The sequence below is a fragment of the Herpailurus yagouaroundi genome, unplaced genomic scaffold, assembly GCF_014898765.1.
Source record: "Herpailurus yagouaroundi ecotype Mexico unplaced genomic scaffold, PumYag 165, whole genome shotgun sequence".
In the NCBI taxonomy this organism is placed as follows: Eukaryota; Metazoa; Chordata; class Mammalia; order Carnivora; family Felidae; genus Herpailurus; species Herpailurus yagouaroundi.
In genome coordinates, this window is record NW_024412406.1 from 16,908,126 (window position 1) to 16,929,509 (window position 21,384).

The 21,384-nt window shown below is 36.5% G+C and overlaps 1 protein-coding gene across 2 annotated transcripts in view; it reads left to right on the forward strand.

The window, feature by feature from the left end:
* ARFGEF1 (ARF guanine nucleotide exchange factor 1) overlaps positions 1 to 21,384 on the forward strand; it is a 151,912-nt gene that overhangs the window by 39,333 nt on the left and 91,195 nt on the right. For both annotated transcript variants that reach the window (XM_040487651.1, XM_040487650.1), the window contains exons 2-5: positions 13,363 to 13,393; positions 13,919 to 14,075; positions 15,207 to 15,353; positions 17,274 to 17,453. In XM_040487651.1, coding sequence (XP_040343585.1) covers positions 13,363 to 13,393; positions 13,919 to 14,075; positions 15,207 to 15,353; positions 17,274 to 17,453 — 515 coding nt within the window. The remainder of the gene's footprint in view (positions 1 to 13,362; positions 13,394 to 13,918; positions 14,076 to 15,206; positions 15,354 to 17,273; positions 17,454 to 21,384) is intronic.

Consider the following 21,384-nt stretch of genomic DNA (forward strand, 5'->3'; position numbering starts at 1 on the left):
TCACATGCCTGGTGTCTGGGCTGTAATGACTTGAAAGCTGGGCTCAGCTGGGATTGTAGACTAACCTCCCATGTGACTTGGACTTTTCGCATCAGGGCTGCTGGGTTCCAAGAGTGGGTGTCTGGAAACCCAGCATAACAAGTCAATATGAAGCAGTAGCTGTGTAGCCTTTTTTTTGACCTTATCTTGGTAGTTGTCCACTGTTATTTCCTATGCATTCTGCTGGTTATAAATAAACCTCTACAGCCAGCCCTGATTCAGGGGGAGAAGAACTAGATTTTGTATCTTGGAGGGATTCCGGCAAGGTCACTTTGCAGAAGGCATGTGGGATGGGAGATAAGGTAGCGACCATTTTGGAAAATACAGTCTGCCACACAGTGTCCTGATTTTCAAATTTATATGTCTTAGTATCTACTGAATAGTGCCACTTGAACACGTCAGTGGCTTAAAATAACCCTACCAAAATGTATCTCTTCTTCACCCCTGCTCCTTCACTGTCGCAGAGTGAGAAGACTGCGTTTTGTGTTTAAGTTAATGGTATGTCTATGCAGTTATGCAAGCCTGATCTCTTCCTGCTAACACCCTTTCCTTTACCTCTAGATACATGAGATGGTTTCATTGGTTTTCCTCCCAGATGTTCATGGAATTCACATTTACTCATCCCTATTGTTACAGCTTAATTCAAGCCATTAGCTCCTCTTTAGGTAACTGTAGCATTCTATTTAACTCCTATATTTTTATTTAATCTTCAACTACATGAGATGTGATTCCAAAGTTAAATGGCTTGCTTTGAAAAAGTAAACCTAGCAGAATATATACATCCAAAGGAATGTTATTTTTCAAAATAATCCTTACATTTGTGCAGTGTTCTTATAAATTTTTAAAACATCTATTATTTAAATTCAATTTAGTTAATATACAGTGTAGTATTGGTTTTAGGAATAGAACCCAGTGATTAATCACTTAAATATAAACACCCTGTGCTCATCCCAAGTGCCCTCCTTAATGTTCATTACCCATTTAGCCCAAAACTCTTCCCACCTCCCCTCCAGCAACCCTGTTTGTTCTCTGTATTTAAGAGTCTTTTATGGTTTGTCTCCTTCTCTGTATCTTATTTTTCTTTCCCTCCCGTATGTTCATCTCTTGTATTTCTTAAATTCCACGTATGAGTGAAATCATATTTTTGTCTTTCTCTGACAGACTTATGGCACTAGCGTAATACACTGTTTCCATCCACATTGTTGGATTTCATTGTTTTTGATCACCCAGTAGTATTTCATTGTATATATATACCACATCTTCTTTATCCATTCATCAATCGATGGACATTTGGGCTCCTTCCATAATTTGGCTGATAGCACTGCTGATAGCAGTGCTATCAACATTTGTGTGTATGTGCCCTTTCAAGTCAGCATTTTTGTGTCCTTTGGATAAATACCTAGTAATGCAGTTGCTGGGCCATAGGGTAGTTCTATTGTTAATTTTTTGAGGAACCTCCATACTGTTTTCCAGAGTGGCTGCACCAGTTTGCATCCCTACCAATAGTGCAAAAGGGTTCTGCCTTCTCCACATCCTTGCCAACATATGTTATTTCCTGAGTTGTTAATTTAGCCATTCTGACAGGTGTGAGGTGGCATCTAATAGTGATTTTGATTTGTATTTCTCTGATGATCAGTGATGTTAAGCATCTTTTCATGTTAGCCATCTGGATGTCTTTGGAAAAGTGTCAATTCATGCCCATTTCTTCACTGGATTATTTGTTTTTTGGGTGTTGAGTTTGATAAGTTCTTTATAGATTTTGGGTACTAACCCTTTACCGATACGTCATTTGCAAATATCTTCTCCCATTCTATTGGTTGCCTTTTGGTTTTGCTGATTGTTTCCTTCTCTGTGCAGAAGCCTTTTATCTTGATGAGGTCTCACTAGGTCATATTTGTTTTTATTTCCCTTGCCTCTGAAGACATGTCTAGTAAAAAGTTGCTGTGGCCGAAGACGCAGAGGTTACTGCCTATTTTCTCTAGGATTTTGATGGTTTTCTCACATTTAGGTTTTCATCCATTTTACATTTATTTTTGTATATGGTGTAAGAATATGGTCCAGTTTCATTCTTATGCATGTCATCCAGTTTTTCCAGCATGATTTGCTGAAGAGTCTGTCTTTTTTCCATTGGATACTCTTTCCTGCTTTGTCAAAGATTAGTTGGCCATACATTTGTGGGTCCATTTCTGGGTTTTCTGTTCTGTTGCATTGATCTATGTGTCTGTTTTGGTGCTGATACCATACTGTCTTGATGATTACGGCTTTGTAACACAGCTTAAGGTCTGGAATTGTGATGCCTCCAGCTTTACTTTTCTTTTTCAACATTACTTTTGCTATCTGGGGTCTTTTGTGGTTCCATGTAAATTTTAGGATTGTTTGTTCTAGCTCTGTGAAGAATGCTGGTATTATTTTGATAGTGATTGCATTGAATGTGTAGACTGCTTTGGGTAGTATCGACATTTTAACAGTATTTGTTCTTCCAGTCCATGAGCATGGAATGTTTTTCCATTTCTTTGGGTCTTCTTCAGTTTCTTTCATTAGCTTTCGGTAGTTTTCAGCATACGGATATCTTATGTCTTTGTTTAGGTTTATTCCTAGGTATTTTATAGATTTTGGTGCAGTTATAAATAGGATTGATTCCTTGATTTTTCTGCTGCTTCATTTTTGGTGTATAAAAATACAGCTGATTTCTGTATGTTGAACCTCTGACTTTGCTGAATTCATGTATCAGCACTAGCAGTTTTTGGTGGAGTCTTTTGGGTTTTCCATGTAGAGTATCATGTCATCTGTGGAGACTGGAAGTTTGACTTCTTTGCCAATTTGTATGCCTTTTCTTTCATTTTGTTACCTGATTGCTGAGGCTGGGACTTGCAGTATTATGTTGAACAACAGTGGTGAGAGTGGACTTCCTGTCATGTTCCTGACCTTAGAGGGAAAGCTGTTGGTTTGTCCTTACTGAGGATATTAGCTGTGGGCTTTTCATATATGGCTTTTATGATGTTAAGTTATGTTCCTTCTATCCCTACTTTCTTGAGGGTTTTTACCAGGAATTGATGCTGTATTTTGTCAAATGCATTTTCTGCATCTATTGAAAGGATCATGTGGTTCTTATCCTTTCTTTTATTAATGTAGTGTGTCACATTGATTTTCGAATATTGAGCCAGCCCTGAAGCCCAGGAATAAATCCCACTTGATGATGGTGAGTAATTCTTTTCATGTATTGTTGAATTCAGTTTGGTAGTATCTTGTTGAGAACTTTTGCATCATGTTCATCAGCGATATTAGCCTATAATTCTCCTTTTTAGTGTTTGTTTTCTGACTTTGAAAGCAAGATAATGCTGTCTTCACAGAATGAGTTTCTTCCATTTCTATTTTATGGGAAAGTTTAAGAAGAATAGGTATTAGCTCTTCTTAAAATGTCTAGTAGAATTCTCCTGGGAAGCCATCTGGCCCAGGACTTGTATTTTTTGGGAGATTTTTTTATAACTGATTCGATTTTTTGCTGGTTATGGGCCTGTTCAAATTTTTTGTTTCTTCCTGTTTCAGTTTTGATAGGGTGTGAATGTCTAGGAATTAGTCCATTTCTTCCAGGTTGTCCAGTTTGTTGGCATATAATTTTTCATAGTATTCTTTTATAATTGTTTAGATTTCTGTGGTATTGTGATCTCTCCTTCATTTATGATTTTATCTGTTTGAGGCCTCTTTTCTTTTTGAGAAGTCAGGCTAGGGGTTTATCAGTTTTGTTTATTCTTTGAAAAAACCAGCTTTTAGTTTCATTGATCTTTTGTTTCTGTATTGTTTATTTCTGCTCTAATTTTTATTATTTCCCTTCTTCTGCTGGCCTTGGGCTTTATTTGCTGCTCCTTTTCTAGCTCCTTTAGGTGTAAGGTTAGTTTATATATTTGGGACCTTTCTTACTTCTTGGGATAGGCCTGAAGGGGCCCTTTGAGAGGGCTTTCCATTTTTTTTTCTTGTGGTTGATTTTACATTTCATAGCGTTGTGATCTGAAAATATGCATGGTATGATCTCATTCTTTTTGTAACTGTTGAGGGCTAATTTGTGACCCAGTATGTGATCTATCCTGGAGAATGTTCCCTGTGCACTTGAGAAGAATGTGTATTCTGCTGTTTAGGATGAAATGTTCTGAATATATCTGTTAAGTCCATCTGGTCCAGTGTGCCATTCAAATCCATTGTTTCCTTATTTATTTTTCTGGTTAGATGATCTATTGCTGTTAAGTGTGGTATTAAAGTCTTCTACTATTATGACATCATTATCAGTGAGTTTCTTTATGTTTGTGATTGATGTATATATTTGGGTGCTTTCAAGTGGAGGGCATAAATAATTAAAAATTGTTAGATCTTCTTGAGGGATAGACCCCTTAATTATGATATAATGCCCTTCATCTTTTGTTACATTCTGTATTTTAAAATCTAGTTTGTCTGATATCTGTATGGCTATTCCAGCTTTCTTTTGACCTCTATTAGCATGATAGATAGTTCTCCATCCCCTCACTTTCAATCTGAAGGTGTCCGCAGGTCTAAAATGAGTCTCTTTGTAGGCAGCATATGGACCTTGGTTTTTTGTTTGTTTGTTTGTTTTTGTTCTTTTTTTTTAATCCATTCTGATACCTTGTATCTTTTAATTGGATCATTTAGTTCATTTACATTCACAGTGATTATTGAAAGATACGAATTTAGTGCCATTTTCTTATCTGTAGATTTGGTGTTTCTGGTGATCTCTTGTCCTTTGTAGTCTTTGTTGCTTTGATTTTTTTTTTTCCCCCTCCACTCAGAGTTCCCCTTAAAATTTCTTGCAGGGTTGGTTAGTGGTCACAAACTCATTTAGTTTTTGTTTGGAAAAGTATTTATCTCTCCTTCTATTCTGAGTGACAGCCTTGCTGGAAAAAGGATTCTGGCTGTATATTTTTCCCGTTTAGCACATTGAATATTTTTTGCCCCTCCCTTCTGGCCTGTCAAATCAGTGGACAGACAGGTCTTCCAAGTCAGTGTACAGGTCTGCTACTAACCTTATGTGTCTACCCTTGTAGCTTAAGAAACTTTTGTCCCTAGCTGCTTTCAGAATTCTCTCTTTACCCTTGTATTTTGCAGGTTTCACTATGCTATGTTGTTTTAGCCTGTTTTTGTTGATTTTGAAGGGAGTTCTTTGTGCCTCTTGGACTTGGATTCCTGTTTCCTTCCCCACATTAGGGAATTTCTCTGATATAATTTGTTCCAATAAACCTTCTTCCCCTTTTTCTTGCTTTTTTCCTTCTGGGACTCCTATGGTATGGATATTGTTTCATTTCATGAAATCCCTTAGTTCTCTGTCTCCCCTCATGATCTTGTAAGTTCCTTTCTCCTCTTTTTTTCAGCTTCATTATCTTCTGTAATTTTATCTTTTATGTCACCTGTTCTCTCCTCTGCTTCTTTAGTCCTTGCTGTCACTGTATCTAGTTTACTTTGCATCTCAGCTATAGCATTTTTTAATTCATCCTGACTAGTTCTTGAGTCTTTGATCTGTGTAGCAAGGGTTTCTCTGGGGTCTTCTATGCTTTTTTCAAGCCCAGCTAGTAGACTTATGACTGTTGTTCTAAATTCTTGTTCAGATATTGTTTGTATCTGTTTTGAGCAAGTGATTTCTTCTTGACCTTTCTTTTGGGGAGAATTTCTCTGTCTTGTCATTTTGGCTAAGTTTCTGTCTTCTGATTTTTGTTTTTTTTTTTTTTTTTTTTTTTTTTAATTTCTTAATGTTTATTTATTTTAAGAGACAGGGCATCAGCTGGGAAGGGGCAGAAAGAGCTGGAGACACAGAATCCAAAACAAGCTCCAGGCTCCGATCTGTCAGCACAGAGCATGATGCAGGGCTCAAACTCATAAACTGTGAGATCATGACCTGAGCCGAAGTTGGATAACCAACTGAGCCACCCAGGCACCCCTCTCAAAAGAATGTTTTAAAAGCTTGTTATGTTTCCTGCACTTGAGGATACTACTATATTAAAAAGAGGTCGTATACTGTCTAGGGACTGGCACTCCAGGAAGTGTTTCTAGTGTATACTGTGTGCACTCTGCCTTTGCATTTTGGCTGCTCTTTGCCACTGGTCAGTCCTCTGCATACCTCCTCCTTGTTTGCAGTGGTAGAGTATTTGGACCTTTAACTAGGTGTGCGTTGTTTGTTGAAGTAACCCTGGAAAAAAAAGGGAGCTTCATCTCCCCCTTCCCCCCAAAAAAACAAGAAAAGGAAAGGGAACCAAAAAAACCAGAGAATCAAAAAACTAGAAGTCTGATTTTCAAAGAAAAAGAGGAAAAAAATAGGAAAAAAAGAAAAAGAGAAGGAAAAAGAGAAGAATAAAAAAGCCTGACCTCTCCCCCCCCCCCCAAGAAAAAAAAAAGGAGGAAAAGGACATTTAGAAGAACAAATAAGGAACTATGAGCCTGATTCCAAAAGAAGAAAAGGAGGAGGGGAAAAAAAGAGTTGTCTTTTGGTGCCTGGGTGGGGTGATAACTGTGCTGGTCTGGAGGAAGGGCTAGGCTGCCTTGGTTCAGAGTCCGTCTTGGCCCACTAGATAAGCAGTAGTCAGGTATGGAGAGGCAGGGTTTGGTGCAGATGGGTCCCACTTCCACTGGGCGTCGCTCTGTTGCTCTCTGAAGTCTCATCCTGTTGGTGTTGGGGGGAAAAATGGTGCTACCCCAAACTCATCTCCCCAGACCAGGGATCTCAACCCCTGCTGTTCATGCAGCCCTCACAGAATAGCAAGGGAAGTCAGCTCACCCTGTGCCAATATTCACTTGCATTTTTTTCTTTGGCCTGCTGCTGGGATTCAAAATCCAAAGTCTTAATGGACCCACCGTGGTGCGGCTCCACTCCCTTACTCTGGAGTAGAGCCTCTCTACGCTGATGATGAAAGGCCTTTGGCTCCACCTGCAGGGTCTTTTATTCTTGGGGAGGCAATAAACCCTCTTTCAGAAGTACTCCAGGAAGGGGACTGTGCTTCCCCCACCATGCCCTAGAGATTGCTATACCATGCAATGCACTCCTGGGCCAGTTTCCTTCTCCCCAGGAGCACAGGCCACAACTCCACTCCAGAAAAAGTCATACACTTTCAAAACCTCAAGTTGGAGCTCCAAGTGCTGTTTGCAAAAAAGAATTGGGACACTCAGTGCTTCTCACTCCCAGTCCGTGGTCCAGAGAGGTTTTCCTCTTATGCTAACTCGACCTCTCTCTTTCTCTGCCTTTTTTCTCTCCACTGAAAGGATTCCCTCCCCTCCCCTGTGTAGCTATTTTTCTCTCCCCCAGTTCACATCCACGTACTTCTCCCTTACCAAGCTGTCTCCCTCCACCTGTGGAGATCCTTCTGCCATTCTGCAGGCCAATTTCCTGGGTGTTACAAGTAATCTGACCTCAGTACAGCTGTATTTGAGGGATGAGGAAAGCCCAGGGTCCCGTTATTTCTCTGCCATCTTAGTTCCTCTATCTTCTCAATGTTGTTGCTTAAAATTCTTTTCACATATCTGTTGTCATAGTTGATCAGATCACTGTTCTTAATCGATCCTATATCTTTATAGTTTGGGTTACAAGCTTCTTGAGACTATTGATAGTTATGTGCTCTTTTTCTAGAGCACATAGTGCTTGCACACACACAGTTTGGGATGGTATGAAGAAGCCCTAAAGTTAGGGACTTTTGTTTTGTGGTCACAGAACATTCTTCATACTTGGCTCCAAGCCATTTGTGATTAATTAATTGCTGGTTAGAATCTGGTTCCCTTTCTAGAGATTTTCCTTCTATGAAGTTACTCGTTTAGAAGAAGGAAGCAGACAGGAAAGAACTGCAGATAGTGAATTCCACAAGTATTGTTGAACACCAGCACCATTATGATAATTGATGCCTAGCTCCCACAGTTACTGCTTTGAAGGAGACAACACTTTGGATGTATAAGTTCTAATGTGTTTACTAAAAACTATCCATTTCACTTATCAGGTATTTCCTTATATTACCAATGTAGTTTTCATTGAGTAAATACTGTTCTGCAAACTAAAGGCAAAATGATGTCATGAGAGGTAGATACAAATCACTCATAGTATGTAGCTAAGAGAATGTTGAATTATATTGTTATTTTGAAGTTTATATTGTACTTTCGATGGACAACAAGAAAGCTGCTAAGCATGTTGATAACAAACGTAATATTGTAAGAGGGAATATTTTATATACTTAGGAAATCAGGCATATAACTTGTATATAATCAGTTATCTTTTAATAAATCATTCTTTTCTGTTCAGTAAGGAAGTCTTGTGCCTTATCAACTCTTCACTTGGTTCTAGTTATTTAATGTACCTGGAAGGAGTAAAACTTGTATTTCTTTCAAAGTACTTTGAATCTGTACTTTTTATGCTAATTCACAATGATCCATTTCCTCCAAAAATTAATCTTTCTTTCTATATATAAGGAAGTGGTTATGTTTCTGTGGTTTACAACTTTTTATAAAACTAATTTTGAAGGGATATGGAGAGTTAATGGCTAGAGAGAAAATAATTCTTAAAAGAATTTTGGTAATAGTTTTTTTTAAAAGGGCTAGGACTACATAGTTTAAAAACCTACATATGACTAAACAAATTCATCATCTGATTTTTATATTATTTTAGCTCAGAAGTTATGATTTTTATTACCACATCTAGTATTGTCTATTTGCACCATCTAGTGTTTCCAAAGCATTTTTAAAAATACTGTGCTCTTTGTGGTCATCCTTGTAATAATTCTGGCATTAAACACTGTGTGGTTTTTAGTTTGCTAATACTTCTTAATTTGTAATACTTCTTAATTAGTATGCTAATACTTCTTAATTTCATGTTTTAATAATTTTTTTCTTCTGGGTGTATTTTCTTCCTTTAATAATTGAGAATTAATTAGTTTACTTCTTGATTCTTCTGTTGAAGGCCAACCTGAAGCAAACTGTTTCCAAGCCCTAATTTATTAAAATAGGCAGTTTCCTGAAAAATTGTATTACTGGGCATTCGTTATAAGAAAACTAAAAAGTCATTCCTTTTTAGCATATACTCAAGTGTACTTGTCTTACAAATATAGTAAATGGATGTGGCCATGGTGGATGAAACCCATCTGTCTTCCACTCGTTTGTTTTAACTGCTTTATAGCAGTGATTTTTAAACTTGTTTGTATATCAGAATCCTCTTGAAGCCTTGTTAAAACACAGATTGTAGGAGGGGCGCCTGGGTGGCGCAGTCGGTTAAGCGTCCGACTTCAGCCAGGTCACGATCTCGCGGTCCGTGAGTTCAAGCCCCGCGTCGGGCTCTGGGCTGATGGCTCAGAGCCTGGAGCCTGTTTCCGATTCTGTGTCTCCCTCTCTCTCTCTGCCCCTCCCCTGTTCATGCTCTGTCTCTCTCTGTCCCAAAAATAAATAAACGTTGAAAAAAAAATTAAAAAAAAAAAACAAAAAACAAAAAAAAACACACAGATTGTAGGACTCTACACACAGAGTTGCCGATTCAGTAAGTCTTTGTGGGGCTGGGTGGTGGTACTGCTGTGGTCCTGGGACCGTATTTTGAGAATCACTGCTTTATAATAAGTTTATGCTGGTAGTTGTAAAATGAATTTTTCATTTTAGTTTAATCAGTTAGTAGAAGGTTGAGTAAAGATAGCACAATGTGTAGAGTGTAATACACTAAGACCAGTGAGACTAGTTTCTGGATCACTACTTATCAGCTGTCTGACCTTAATGTTATTATGTAACTTCTGATCCATAGTTTTCTCCTCCATAAGATAGGAGTTGTCCTTTGAGGATAAAATTAGGTAATGTGTGGGAAAATGTTTTAAACTGTATATTGCTACACAAATACAAAGTAGTATTGCATTTCTTTAAAAATTTCAACTTATTTTAAAATACTGTGGCTGTATCACATTGTTACTTTCAGTATTTTGATACTTACTTTCTACCTCCCCCCTATTGCCCCTTGTCCTTGTAATCTTGGTTACTTTTTAGTGATAATGTCTTCCAGTTTAAGTGACCTCAAATAGCTTTGAAAGGAAACATTAAAATGAATACAGGGTGTGTTGGTAGGACTATAAAAATATAAGCATTTTGTTTGACCAGAAAGATAACCATGCAAGCTGAAAACATGTAAGCTATGGTAATAATCAGTGGGGGAAGGGGTGCCTGGGTGGCTCAGTTGGTTAAGTGTCCAGCTTTGGCTCAGGTTATGATTTCACGGTTCGTGGGTTCGAGCTCAGCATCGGATTCTGTGCTAACAGCTCAGAGCCTAGAGCCTGCTTCAGATTCTATGTCTTCCTCTCTCTTCTGCCCCTCCTCACTTGTGCTCTGTATCTCTCTCTCTCTCTCTCTCTCTCTCTCTCTCTCTCTCTCTCTCTCTCCCTCCTTCCCACAAATATAAATAAACATTAAAAAAATCAGTAGGGGGAAATTGTAATAATTGTTTTGTGACCTTTAACGATTTCATCAGTCTTTAAAACTTTTTTTTTTTTTTTTTTTTTACTGTGGGTTATAAGTATAGGGAAAGGAAAATGTATAACTCCTATTTAGTACAAGGTAATTTAAAATATTAGAAATATTGAAAGTTAAGTTTTTTACAAAAATACAATTTATCTAAAGCATTTTGAACAGTACTTGCCTTGTATGACAACGATATGGAGATTAAAAAACATATAGTACTATCTGAATTAGAGAAACGTTACGTTTAGTATAGCTTGTGTTGGATATGTTTCATTAGACTTTAAATGTGGGCATTTAAAAATAATGGAGTCATAGAATAAAATGGTTCATAGAGTCTTATAAGATCTCTTGAACCATGTTTTAGAGCAAAGGTCAGCAAACCTTTTCTATAAAGGGCTTTGCAGGCCAAGAAGAAAAATCAAGGATATTATATAAGTACTTACACACCAAGAGAAAACAGATTTACACAAATTTTTTATTGATAAGATTCAAAATAACCATAATTGAGTATACATTTTGTAATCCTGGCCTAATGAGAATTCTTACAGGTGGAGTAACATTACTCTTCACTGGGTTTCAAAGTTAGTGTTCCCTGTCATCATTTTGACTGCAAATATTCAGCTGTAAAAACTGTTCTTAAACTTGGGAAAATGGGTGCTAGATGGCTTTCGCATGTGAGCGATAGTTGTTGACTGATATTTTAGAATATAAGGGACTTTTGTAATCATCTAGTTGTGAAGTAAGGGTTGTTTCCTAAGGTCACACGGCTGTTTAGTAACATGGTGTCGAACCATAGTGCTCTTTGAAATGTACTACTTCTAATATTCTTAACTAATGTATTATTAACCAGAATACCATATTTCCTACTTATTTTATAAATGGAAATTCACCTTCTACAAAAACTGCTACCTTATCCCTTCACTTCCCTTACATTGTTTTTCTGCCTTACTTGGATTTTAGCAATACCTCAGATTCTTAAATAATGATGATATTTAAAAATAAACAATATGGTTAAAAATCTTAATGAAAATTTGGGGCACTTAATTTTCCTTTCATCTGTATCGTATTTTTAAGGTGATTTAAATTATTTTTAATTACACATATTGGTGAACTGTACAATTAAAAAATTATTTTTAATATCTATTCATTTTTGAGAGACCGAACGCAAATGGGGGAGGGGCAGAGAGAGGGAAACAGAATCTGAAGCAGGCTCTGCCCGATTTGCGGCCCAAACCCGTGAACCGCGAGATCATGACCTGAGCCAAAGTTGGACACTTAACCGACTGAGCCACCCAGGCGCCCCCGTGAACTATACAATTTTAATAGCCATATACAAATCTTAAGTAGCAGACATTGTGAACTTTTATTAAGTAGTATTTTAAATACCTACAGGTAATATTTTTGTATCGTCTCCCTTCCACTTCTACCGCTGGTAAAATGAAAAGAGCTTTAGCCCACAGAGAACTAAACTGAAATACCAAACATCAGATGCTCAGCACAGAGTAGGTAATGATAGATACAACTTTATTTATCTATGATAAAGTGATTTGACAAAATCACTTTAGAAAGGGCTTAATATAGTCTCTGGATAACTTAATAATGATTAAGTTACAGGCTAGTAGTTTATAATACCAATTTTAACACATTTGGTCAATATTCATAGGTACACATATGTAATAGAGTGGTTAAGAAACCAGGATCTGAAGTTAGATTATCTAGTTGTGAAACCTGATTAGCCATACACCCAAGCCATGCAGCCCTTGAGCAAATTATTTGACCTCTTTGTGCTTCATTTTCCTAATTTTTAAATTTTTTTAAGTGTTTGTGTTTGAGACAGAGAGAGAGGGACATAGTGCAATTGGAGGAGGGGGTGGAGAGAGAGGGAGGCACAGAATCCGAAGCAGGCTCCAAGCTTTGAGCTGTTTTAGCACAGAGCCTGATGGGGGGCTCTAGCTCACAGACTGAGATCATGACCTGAGCTGAAGCTGGATGCTTAACCAACTGAGCCACCCACGTGCTCCATCATTTTCCTCATCTTTAAAATGAAGATTGCTGTGAGGCTTATGTTAGTACATTTAAAATGTAATAGTGCTTGGCACATAGTTAGTTGTCAACAACTGTTGGTTATAATAATAGTAATTATAAATGTTATGTTTGATTTTCCTTCCAAATTTTAAACAGGTTTAAACAATTAACTGGACTCCCCAGCCTATCAGTTAAATTTAAGGGTCTTTTAGTGTAGGTAGGCTTTATCTAATTTACCTCATTTCTTATGCTATAAACAACAAAAGGGAAAATTTACCATTGAATTGAGCATGTGTATTTTTACAGTGCCTTGTGTAGTCATAGTAGAAAAATTGGTTAAATATCAACACATATGTCCATGGTCAAGAGGTTATAGTCCTATTGCAATAATCTTGAGAGATAATTTTAGGAGTGATGTGTTCAGTTTTTTCCTCTCACTGAACATATGCCTTAATTTTATAACTTGAATACAATATACTTAATACTCTATTCTTAATATTAATCCTTCTGGTTAATGTAGTTACTTGACAAAAAATCAACAACAAAAAAAAAAGAACTACTTTGAGAAAACAAACGCTTTGGGAATTAGTAACCTGTAGTTGTACCTATCCTTATGGTTATTAATATATATTCTTTGTATAGTTTGATAAAATTATATTTTATAAATTAATACATTAAACAGCAAGAGAATTTTAGCTCCTGAATTTTCTTTTGAATTTGCATTCTTCCCAACTTCTTATAGGAGTTATGAATTAGTTTACAAAGTTTATAATGAAATTACTTAATGATCTTTCTGTTGTCAAGTTTTCTAACATGTGCCTCTTTTTTTCCCCCCAGAGGAAATAAAAGCGGAAACTGAAAAACAGAGGTTTGTGGGGTTTATTTTCTTTAGTAAAAATAATTTGCAAACTTATCAGTCTTGGTTAAAATAGTAATACAGTCATCTATATGTGGCAGATTTTCTGTATGTGATCTTTATGATAAAATTAATAATAAAAAGTTTTTAAGAAATATAAGCAGAAAGATCTCATAAATATAAGAGGGTATTCCTGAAATACCATAAGATACACTTTAAAGTCTTTGTGTAAAGACTTTGATTCATATTTAGAAAGATTACCAAATGATTATTTTATAATTTAAATACTTTTTCAGTGACTAAAGAGCTATTTTAATTTCTTTGATTTTCTTGCATTTAGTTACAGCTCTGGCCATTAGCTTTTTACCTGTAGCAAATCATTTCATTTCCCTGGGCTTTGGTTACCCTCATGAAATACGGGAAGATGGAAGATTGTTTAGCAAAATTCGTTTCAAACTGAAATTTTGTGTTTTCATATGAATTTATCATCAGTACAATCAATGTAATATTCTAATCATACTCTTCTTTTTCCTTTAGTCCTCCTCATGGAGAAGCAAAAGGTGGATCAAGCACCCTTCCACCAGTGAAATCAAAGACAAATTTTATCGAAGCAGACAAGTACTTCTTACCCTTTGAATTGGCGTGCCAGTCCAAATGTCCCCGTATAGTTAGTACATCTCTTGATTGTTTACAGGTATGTATAAAATGGCATTATCTAAAAACTATTTAATTTTAATGTGTTTCTAAACATTACCATAATTGGTGATTCAGACATGTTCCATGAAAGCCTTGAGTATTCTTTTTGTGGTAAGAAGCCAGATGGTTGCTAATATACAAGAGAGACAGAATAATAGTTTCAAAAAGGTGTTTCTAGCTTAAGGGTAACAAAAATCATTAGTTGGCTTAGTGAGACAAATAATCTTTACTTAGTGTTTATTTGGTCTTATTTTCCATCAGTGAAATGCAGGAACCATAGTACTTTTAACCTGCTACTGACTTTACATACATCATTATTTGCAATGATTTTACTGAATGCCTGCTGTTTTACATAAAGCAATAGGTTAATATTGACAGTTTAATTATTCACTGCTGGACTTCAGCTCTGATTTTCACGTATGTCAGAAAAATTCCTTAACTCTTTCATCCTGTTTTACTTAAACAAACATGTGTGTGCACACACACAGGATTCTCTTAAGATATTTGTAAAATTTCCAGATAGAGGGGTCTTTCTCTCTTCAGGTCTTTTCACTGTTTGGGGAATTATATGTATTGAACCAATAATTCAGTGGCTAGGAAAAAACCATATTTATATGATTAGTTCGGGATTTAGATGAAGTTCATTGATATCTAAGGCTTTCCAGGGCTATAATGGATGATGATTGAACAAATCCATGATTTGTTACAGCCAGTGCATGGAAATTGGGTTTTCTGTATGTTCACAGATCTGATGCAGAAAGAGATTGAATCATTTAAATATGTTGATAGCTTTCACAAAAGCAGTATCAATAATGGTTACAAAGAAAGCAGTAAGCTATTCTGATTCATCAGACCAGATCTAAAGTGTGGCTTTCTCAAAATACGGCCTGATGGTTTTATTCTGGTTAGTATGTTTCTGTGGTTATTATGAATGTAAATAATTTTACATGTTTATAGCTAATACACCTTTCTTCAGGAAAAGTTAGTATAGCCTTGGATTTGATTATACTTTAATGTTTTTATGTAAAAAATTTAACATATATTCAATTACATATTATAATTTTAAAGTATATTCAATTAGTATATATATTAGCTTAATTAGGATCTTTATTTTCTTTCTGCATCTTAGAAACTTATTGCTTATGGGCACTTGACTGGCAATGCTCCAGATAGTACAACACCAGGCAAAAAATTAATTGATAGAATTATTGAAACCATTTGTGGCTGCTTCCAAGGTCCTCAAACAGATGAAGGAGTTCAGTTGCAAATAATAAAGGTAATTGATTATATAGTGAATTTGTCATTCATTTTGTGTGTGTGTGTGTGTGTGTGTGTGTGTGTGTGTGCGCGCGCGCGCGTATACATTTTAAAGTTTATTTAGTTTGAGAGAGAGAGCCCATGCCAGCAGGGGAGGGACAGAGAGAGAGAGGGAAAAAATCCAAGCAGGGGCTCAATTCCACAAACCATGAAATCATGACCTGAGCCGAAATCAAGAGTCAGATGCTCAGCTGACTCAGTCACCGAGGCATCCCTCTATATATTTTTTAAATCAGAAGCCATTTATCTTGGATATATTTGGAAAGGTCATTTTATGTGCTTTCCATCGCTAATAGAGGTCATTTAGTTGCTTTTTAGACCCCATATGAGTGGATTTTGTTGAATGCCAACAGTTCACTAGTGAACTATATTTCTAGGTCTGTTATTTTGAAGGTCCCAATTTAGGCTGTGGCTCCCAGAGTCTTCCAGAGTATTTTGGTTTCTGGAATGTTTGCCCTACATATTCCGTCTTTTGAGCTTTAGGGTTCATATGATGGTTCTGTGACCCCTCTAAGTTTCTTGTCTACTTCTGGATCTCTTGTATTCTGCCCTCTAGACCCATGCTTAACCATGTGAACTATTTGTGCATCAGCCTTACTGATTCCCTTGCACCTATTCATTTGCTGAACATGCTCAGCCAAACTTTCTTCTGGGTTTGTGCTATAATACACCTGGGTGATCAAACTCCTTTAAAGAAAAGTCACTCAGTTGTGTTTTTAGTCTGTTATAAATATTGAAGTCTTAATATGACTGCTAATGGTCATGGTGATATGTTAAGCATCAGTAAAATTTTCTTGTACTTTTAGTACTTTTGAAATCACTTACATGTATAAAGTGTTTTTCATGTGTACATAAAGCCCCTCTGAGCCTTTCAGTTTCATAGCTGTAGTCACTTCACAAGTTATTCTAAAAATGCTGTCCAATCAGTTGGCCTGTCATTTGAAATTTATTTATTTATTTTTTTAATTTTTTTAATGTTTATTTACTTTGAGAGAGACAGAGACAGAATGTGAGTGGGTTAGGGGCAGAGAGAGAGGGAGACACAGAATCCGAAGCAGGCTCCAGGCTCTGAGCCATCAGCACAGAGCCTGACACGGGGCTCGAACTCACGAGCCATGCGATCATGACCTGAGCCGAAGTTGGATGCTCAACTGACTGAGCCACTCAGGCGCCCCCTGTCATTTGCAATTTAATATCAATCATGGTTTATTTAAAATAAACTCAGTGCTGACTTTGTGTAGTATTGTACAGCATAAAGGACAGAAGAGTCCTTGCTCTTGAGAAATTGCATGTACCCTAATCTGTGAACATTCATACAAAGTTTATTGGGAAATTCACTTAGGATTATTTTAAATGCTTTATTCTAATTTAATCTGATACTTGAATGCTTTATTCTGTGTGTAAACATCTTCACCAACAACAGCAGTACATGTATTTAGTCTGATCTGTGAGAACCGTCTCAGAAAAATTTGGAAGTGAGTAAGACAGTAGGTACCCTCCAAAGTTGACAGCCTTATTCAACAGATATGTCATATGAAGCATATGTCTTAGGAAGCATATCTGTGTTCTGCTGGACAATTAGTGCTGTGCATTTTAATAGACTAATAGTTTTATAAAAATGAAACTTGAGTGTTGAAACAATTTAATTGTAAAGTTTTCTTGTGTTCTGGGTTTGGGAGGATTATTTGGAAATTACTGCCAGTTGATAATACATATTCAAGGTTAGAAATTCGGTTGGGTGTATACTGAAAATTCTGTTCATGTGTACTTGAAAGTGGTAATGGTATCTAAAAGTTTTAATTCTAATATAAAAATACTCATTTTTGTGCTGAAATGCAGGATGCAGAAAATTGCTTTAACTGTGTCTTTCTTTTTAAAGGCTTTACTTACTGCAGTAACATCGCAACACATAGAAATTCATGAAGGAACTGTCCTGCAAGCTGTGAGAACATGTTACAATATCTATCTAGCAAGCAAAAATCTCATCAATCAGACGACAGCCAAAGCTACTCTTACTCAGATGCTAAATGTTATCTTTGCACGCATGGAAAACCAAGCAGTAAGTATTAAAAAACAGAGATTGTAAAGAACACCACAGGTACCAAATATAGAAAAGAATTTAGAGAAATTATAGTGAAATCTTTGGTACTTGTAGAGAAGAATGTTTTTCCATTTACAGTTGTACTTTAGTGAAGATTTGTGGTATTATTTTGCTTTGTTTTGAGGTTAACTGACTTGTTTAACTTTGGAAAAATATATTTTTAGTGGTTGACAAGTAGAATTTGAAAGATATTTATTGTCATCCTCATGGAAGTGTTAATAGATTGATGATACTTTTGTACTCAAGTTTAGTAGATGAGTGTAATGTAGCTATAATGCTACCTGATATGATCTATTCTGCTGTAAAATATTTAGTCATTGAGTCCTTTCAAAGTAAAATGTGTATCTACATTGATGAAATAAATTTTGGGGGGCTAAGAGATCAGCTAAAGAATCATTTTATATATTCTTTTTAATTGTTTAGGTCTACATAATTACATATCAACTTCTAACTTTTTTTAAAACTGATTTTAAACTTTAGATATTACAGAGAGATCCCCTTACCCGTCTTTCTTTAATGCCAGTGTCTTATATAACCATATTATAATACTTGTACATTACTGTTAAATAAACTACAGAGCCTACTTGAATTTCACCAGTTTTCCTACAAATATCCTTTTTTTTGTTTCAAGTTCCAATCCAGGATCTGACAATGTACTTAGTATGAATTTAGTTGTTATGTCTTAGTCTTCTGCAGTTTGTTGTAATTTCTCAATCTTATCTTTCATCATCTTGATACTTTTGAGGGATACTTAAACCATTTTTTTTAAGGTACCTCAGTTTGCTTTGTCTGATGTTTTCTCATGATTAGACTGACGTTGTCCAGTTTTTGCTAGAATACCTCTGAAGCATTGTTGTGTCCTTTTCAGTGCATTGTATCAGGAGTTCATGATGTTGACATGTCCTGTTACTGGTAATGTTAACTTTGATTACTTGGTTAAGGTGGTATCTTCCAGGTTCCTCCACTGTAAAGATCTTGGAGTTACCTTAAAACTGTGTAAATATCCTGTTTCCTTCTTATATTTCCCCATCCCCATTTTAACTATCCTTCAGTGGATCTTGTTGGCAACATTTATTACTGTGGTGTTTCCCTAATGGTGATTTTCTGTTGATCTCTTCTTCTTTATAAACAAGAGTTATTCTTCTGTATCTATTAAAAGAATTCTTCGGGGCGCCTGGGTGGCGCAGTCGGTTAAGCGTCCGACTTCAGCCAGGTCACGATCTCGCGGTCCGTGAGTTCGAGCCCCGCATCAGGCTCTGGGCTGATGGCTCAGAGCCTGGAGCCTGTTTCTGATTCTGTGTCTCCCTCTCTCTCTGCTCCTCCCCCGTTCATGCTCTGTCTCTCTCTGTCCCAAAAATTAATAAACGTTGAAAAAAAAATTTAAAAAAAAAAGAATTCTTCTTTCCTATATATTTTTCAATTTTTTATTTATATTGGTCTTTACTCATAGATATTTATTCTGTTGGTTATAATTCAGTGCTATTATTTATTTTGTTGCCCAGATTATTCCAGCTTTGGCCTTGTGTACTTTTGACAAGCTCCCATCCTTTTTTGAGTACCTCCTTACTTCCTGTAATCTCAAAATGTTCCAGGCTCATTTTGAATTTTTTCTCCTTCAGCCCTAGAACCAACCACTTTAACAGGGAGTTTTGGCTCCTTCAATTGGAGAATGGTAATTAGAAACCAAAATCTGAGTGCTAGGTGTATTCATTGCTACTGAGATGTTATTGCTTCTAGGCCCTCTCAGCAGATAGAGCTAGGAAAGATGTATCTGTATAGTCCCTCTTTCACCTAACCCCACACCTATATGTCTGTATATTTTTATACTGATACATCTTTCAGTCCAACATGACAGGGTTCATTTCAGCCTTTTCCCTTTACTTATTTGTAACTTCCTGTCTCTAAACAATGAAAAGTATGGCTTTTATTTTCTATGATACAGTATTTGTTGAGTCCTATTATCCACATAAAATAGTTTTAGAATAGTTAACCCATACCACTGTGAGAAGCAAACTTACTAAGTAGATTACAGCATTTCTTCTTCTTTTTTTTTTTTAATTTTTTTTTTTAACGTTTATTTATTTTTGAGACAGAGACAGAGCATGAATGGGGGAGGGTCAGAGAGAGGGAGACACAGAATCAGAAACAGGCTCCAGGCTCTGAGCTGTCAGCACAGAGCCCGACGCAGGGCTCGAACTCACGGACCGCGAAATCATGACCTGAGCCGAAGTCGGCCGCTTAACCGACTGAGCCACCCAGGCACCCCAATTCTTTTAGCCTTATAAGATTCATTCAAACTATTGTTTTCTGAAGTTACTTAGGTTCTTTTTTTTCTCCACACTCTTCATGCCATAATGTTAATTCCTTTATACGATTAAATTATTATTGCTTGTTTTTCCTTTTCTTGGTTAGTTTTAATTGCTTATTTCTTGAGTATGTTAAACAGGACTATGATTTAACACAGCTACACAAAAGGTATACTCAGAGGACTACTCCTTCTTCATCCCTCTGACTCCATTCTTCTTCCCCCTTCTTCCTGCCCCTTGGATGTTGCTAATCTCTTTTGTTTCTAGTTTATCCGTCCTGCATTTATGTAACACAAATGAGCAGATACATGTATGATTTCACATATCCTCTTTCTTACATGAGAGGTAGTAGCATACTATAGTAGTTACGTATCATTGCATAATAAATTACCCCAAACTTCAGCTGCTTAAAACTTATCATTTAGCTGCTTATCTCTCAGAGTTTCTGAAAGGCCAGAATACAGTAGTGGCTTAGCTGGGTGGGTGTGGTTTGGGTTCCACATGAAGTTGTAGTTCCCTGCATGGATCACAGTGTGATCTGGTGCTGCAGTCATTTAAAGGTTTCATTGGGCTAGAGAAGACACTTCCAGTCTTACTCATTTGGCTTTGGTGAAAGGTCTCAGTTCTTTACTGCCTGTTGTCTGGAAAAGCCTGAGTTTTGTGTGGATCTCATAGGGATGCGCACAGCATGGCAGCTGGCTATCTCCAGGGAAGATGATCAGACAGCAACAAAACAGAAGCTACAGTGTCTACTTTATGATCAGAAGCGGGTACCCAGACCATCCCTGGTACAATGTGGGAGGGGACTTTGCAAGGAAGTGAAAATCAAAAGGAGAAATCATTGGTGACCATCTTAAAGGCTGGCTACCACACATACTATACATCTCTCTTAGTACTTTGCTCTTTTCACTTAGAAGTATGTCCTGGAAATCATTCCATATTACTTGTAGATCATCTTTTTTGTAGGTGTATGGTACTCTGAGATGTGCTGTAGTCTATTCAGTCACTCTTCTACATATTGACATTGGATCCTTTCTAGTATTTTGAAACTACAAATAGTAGTTGTACTGCTTTTTTTAAAGAAATGAATGCATATAATCTTTTATCACTTTTTAATGGCAGAAACATGAGAAAAGTTTTATTGGTTTGACTTGTTCAACAAGTTTTTTTTTTTTAATAATTTATTTTTTAATTTACATCCATGTTAGTTAGCATATAATGCAACAGTGATTTCAGGAGTGGATTCCTTAAGCCCCTTACCCATTTAGCCCATTCCTCTCCCACAACCCCTCCAGCAACCCTCTGTTTCTTCTCTATATTCAAGTCTCTTATGTTTTGTCCCCTCCCTATTTTTATATAATTTTTGCTTCCCTTTCCTTATGTTCATCTCTTGTGTTTCTTAAATTCCCATGAGTGAAGTCATATGATATTTGTCTTTCTCTGACTAATTTCACCTAGCATAATATCCTCTAGTTCTATCCACATAGTTGCAAATGGCAAGATTTCATTCTTTTTGATTGCCTAGTAATACTCCATTGTGTGTGTGTGTGTGTGTGTGTGTGTGTGTGTGTGTGTGTGTGTGT